General features: G+C 39.8%; 1 protein-coding gene across 3 annotated transcripts in view; it reads left to right on the plus strand.

The window, feature by feature from the left end:
* Window positions 1-4,155, plus strand: part of TPTE2 (transmembrane phosphoinositide 3-phosphatase and tensin homolog 2) — a 113,834-nt gene that overhangs the window by 105,549 nt on the left and 4,130 nt on the right. For all 3 annotated transcript variants that reach the window (XM_011976532.1, XM_011976533.1, XM_011976534.1), the window contains 2 exons: window positions 1,331-1,423; window positions 2,836-2,906. In XM_011976532.1, the coding sequence (XP_011831922.1) occupies window positions 1,331-1,423; window positions 2,836-2,906 (164 nt within the window). The remainder of the gene's footprint in view (window positions 1-1,330; window positions 1,424-2,835; window positions 2,907-4,155) is intronic.

Raw genomic sequence — 4,155 nt, forward strand, 5'->3', positions numbered from 1 at the left:
CAGCTCCCTGAAGGGGCCAACTGAGTCTGCACCTCCTTTTATGTTTTTCACGGGGCCTCCCATAGACCTTTCCTATTGTGGGTGCCATTATTTACATGAGAGTGAGTCAAAGAAATAGCTTCAAAGTCATTCATTCCAAAACTTGACCTATCTTTGGTCACTCCATCCAGCAACCTGCATTGGTCAAGTTCAAAGATCCCATTGACAAACACAAGAGTTCTGATAAAACATGATGAGCAGGGGGACCCTACTCTCCCCCTTCCTTGGGAGGGGCATGCAGGCCAACCCCCAAGTGTTACCCCCGTTGTTATTTTTTAAATTTAGAAAATAAAAAACCATGATGAATTACACATTGCTTTTTGAATGTCAATGCTAGCTTTAACATTGAGCTTCTTAATGTATTCTCAAAAAAGGCCCTAACACATGAACATCAAATGACACACGTTAAATAATAACATTTAATTGATTAAAGTCTAATAGAAAATTCAATGCTTTTTAAAAGTGAAGCACTTTGGAAAAGTGCCTCATGGCCGAGCCTGTAATCCCGGCACTTTGGGAGGCCAGGGCGGGTGGATCACGAGGTCAAGAGATTGAGACCATCCTGGCCAACATGGTGAAACCCCATCTCTACTAAAAATACAAAAATTAGTCGGGCGTGGTGGCACATGCCTGTAGTCCCAGCTACTTGGCAGGCTGAGGCTGGAGAATCGCTTGAACCCAGGAGGTGGAAGTGCAGGGAGCTGAAATCACGCCACTGCCCTCCAGCCTGGTGACAGTGAGACTGTCTCAAAAAAAAAAAAAAAGTGGTTCATGATAACCCTCAAACATGTTGGCCTTTAAAAGACATAAACAACAGGCCGGGTGCAGTGGCTCATGCCTGTAATCTAGCACTTTGGGAGGTCCAGGCGGGCAGATCACTTGAAGCCAGGAGTTTGAGACCAGGCTGGCCAATAGAGTGAAACCCCATCTCTACTAAAAATTCAAAAATTAGCTGGGTGTTGTGGCATGTGCCTATAGTCCCAGCTACTCGGGGGCTGAGGCACAAGAATCACTTGCACCTGGGAGGCAGAGGTTGCGGTGAGCCGAGATCACGCCACAGCACTTCAGCCTGGGTGACAGTGAGACTCTGTCTCAAAAAACAAAACACACACACACACACACAACAGTATTGCAACTAGAAAAGGTTATTCATAATTATTTATACATGTGGTGATTGGGCTGTGAAACCAAAAGTACTTGATAGATATAGGATGTCATGATAAGTGAAAAGGAACTACATTGTTACCATTATCTAGGTTCATAGTTCTCAGCTCCATGTGTTCATTCACAGATATTGCATGACATTGAAACAGACAGAGTGTTAATTGATGTATTCAACGGTCCCCCTCTGTATGACGACGTGAAGGTACAGTTTTTCTCTTCGGTGAGTGATCACAAAATAGCCTCTGCTGCTGTTCTTGTCTGGTCTAATGATTTTATTTAAGATTTGCTTTACTACAATTCTCAACAAGGGAGGGGGAGGAAAACAATAAATCAGATCTGTAACAAAATTTTTTAAAGGAGCATATGTAATGTAAATAATTTTTGTTCATTTGTTTTTTTCTAAATTGTAAATTGTCTACATTTTTCTAAATTTACGTGTATTCTCAAATACAAAACATACAAAATAAACAAAAAAAGTAAAAGCCAAGATGCTAAAAAAAACCTCAAAAAAACCCAAAGGTATGTTTTACTGCAGAGCAATGATTACGCTTTGTTTTGTACCTTTTTTAAAAAATTAAGAAATTGAGACAGGGTCTCACTCTGTCACCCAGGCTGGAGTGCAGTGGCACAATCATAGCTAACTGTAGCTTCAGCCTCCTGGGCTCAAGCAGTCCTCCCACCTTAGCCTCCTGAGTAGCTGGGAGCACTGACTGGAAAGAGAGTTAGGGTTGGGTGACTCCGTTGGGTGAAACAGAGAAGGCAGCACAATACAACACATGAAATAACCAAAGCAGTTTTTTATTAATTCCAGAGAGAAGAGGGCAACATGCTTTGCAGGGCCAACTGGAAGGGGGATCCATCCAGACCTGTGCTCGACTGATGGGTGGGGAGCAACAGCGAGAGAGAGGGAGGGACCTGAGAGTGGAAGCCTTTATTGGGACGTGAGGTGCTACCTGAGCAGGTTTCCTGTGGGGAGGTCGAATTTGGTTTAACGCAAGCAGCCATGAGTCGGCTGTGACTGAGAGGTGGTCGCTGATACATCCACATGGTCCCTGCAGAGTATGGGGGTCTGTGGGGTGAGTCAAGTAGGTTATATCCAGCTGTCCCATGATGAAGTGGTCACCAGGAGAAGGTTGTATGAGGCAGACATCAGCATCAGTCACATGGAGAAACCGGGAGGTGGTAAACTGGAAACTGCTGAGGATGACTGAACCCCACTTCTGATATCAGAAAGTCCAATTTATATTTAAAAGGGATGCTGAGGCAACAAAAAAATTATAAGAATTCACTACAATATACTTGCATATATGTAGGCATAGGTCCTTAGTAGACTCTGTTTGGTACGATCTAAACCAGATTCAAATATCACCATCTAAGTTAAATACCTATCATGGGAAAAATACTGTTCCTTGAAAATGTTGATAGAAACAGCAAGAGAATACAATAGCATTTTCTTCAAGCCTCCTTTTTTGTGTCTTGGGTATATTGTTATAGATTGCAGAGTGCTACATATTTAATGGTTATAATTGTTTGATAAATATATAAAGGAATAAAGGAAGGAACTTTAATTTCTTTGGTATGATTAGGTTATTGGTATCAGTTTTACTTTGAAATTTTTTTTTTCCTTATTAGAATCTTCCTAAATACTATGACAATTGTCCGTTTTTCTTCTGGTTCAACACATCTTTTATTCAAAGTAACAGGTATGAATATAATATAAACCCATAGAAACAGCCTAATCTTCAATGTCTATGCATAAGGTGTGATGGCAAGTCTTTTGCTGGTTGTCATAAACTTAATTTATAGAAAGCAAAAAGTCCTTGAACCACCATTGTTCATTGCCTTACTCCTCTTACTTTGGTTATTTTAAGAATACGTTTGTTCTTGAGACCCACTGTTGCAGTATCCTCAAGGTCCATGCCATAGGACTGTGTTATGAGTTCAAAAGTATTATAATCAGATCTTAAGTGTGGTAGAAAATTCCTCTTAGAGAAGTTCAATATGAGTCTACTCAGCACCTTCAATATGTCACGTCCTTGTCAGTAGGTGCTGATTTACCGGTGATGAACCACCACCAAATTTTGTGCTAAAGGAAGGCGGGACCTAGGGAGGCTTGAGCTAAGCTGAAAAGCTGACTGACACACTTGTATCTAGGAGAAGTTACAAGACACAGTATTAAGGAATACAGCTAAAAAATATCATTAAGTAATAGTCTATTTAAATAGCCATTTAAATGTGGCTTTCTAAAAACTGAATTGGGAAAACTTTCTGAAAAATTATTAATTGGGCTCGGAGATTACTGTACCAAAAAAACCTTCTACCATACTTGGAAACTCATTTCTCAGTCGATAGAAGTTCTCTACTATAAAGTATCATTTGTTTTGTGATGGTGAAAAATTGAGATTTTTTTTGTGTGTCAACCATACTCTTCAATACAAAAGGACAAACATTTTTTGACTGATTTAGGTCAGCATTGAAAAGTGGCTATGATTATATGTGGCATGAATTGATAGTTATTGTTACATCCAGTGCTAATCTTTTCTTCAAATGTGCACTGCATCTAGTAACTCCTGAAGTCCAGCAAGGCAACGGTAAATTAAACCTCTGGCCTCCACACTGGCAATGCAAAACATTTCTTGGGTTTTGATACAGTGAACTTTGGATTTGATGGAAATTTTTTACAAGTGTTTTTTTTGGATGCATACAAACAATAAGCTTTGTCTTCTGACATGAGCAAAGTCCCTCACAGTGAGAGCCGGGTGGAGCTTCATTTGATGCTGCTCCTCAAAAGGGGTTCTTGCTAAAGGATAGTTTTTTTCCTTTAAAACACAATGTTCATTTTGGAGAAGTGATAAGCTAGATCACTTTTATTCTTACTTTTATATAAATTTCTAAAGATTTCTGTAACATTTAAATTCACGTACTACTTGGTAAACCTGTTTTTGTTACTTA

Source organism: Mandrillus leucophaeus, unplaced genomic scaffold, assembly GCF_000951045.1.
Source record: "Mandrillus leucophaeus isolate KB7577 unplaced genomic scaffold, Mleu.le_1.0 Scaffold168, whole genome shotgun sequence".
Lineage (NCBI taxonomy): Eukaryota > Metazoa > Chordata > Mammalia > Primates > Cercopithecidae > Mandrillus > Mandrillus leucophaeus.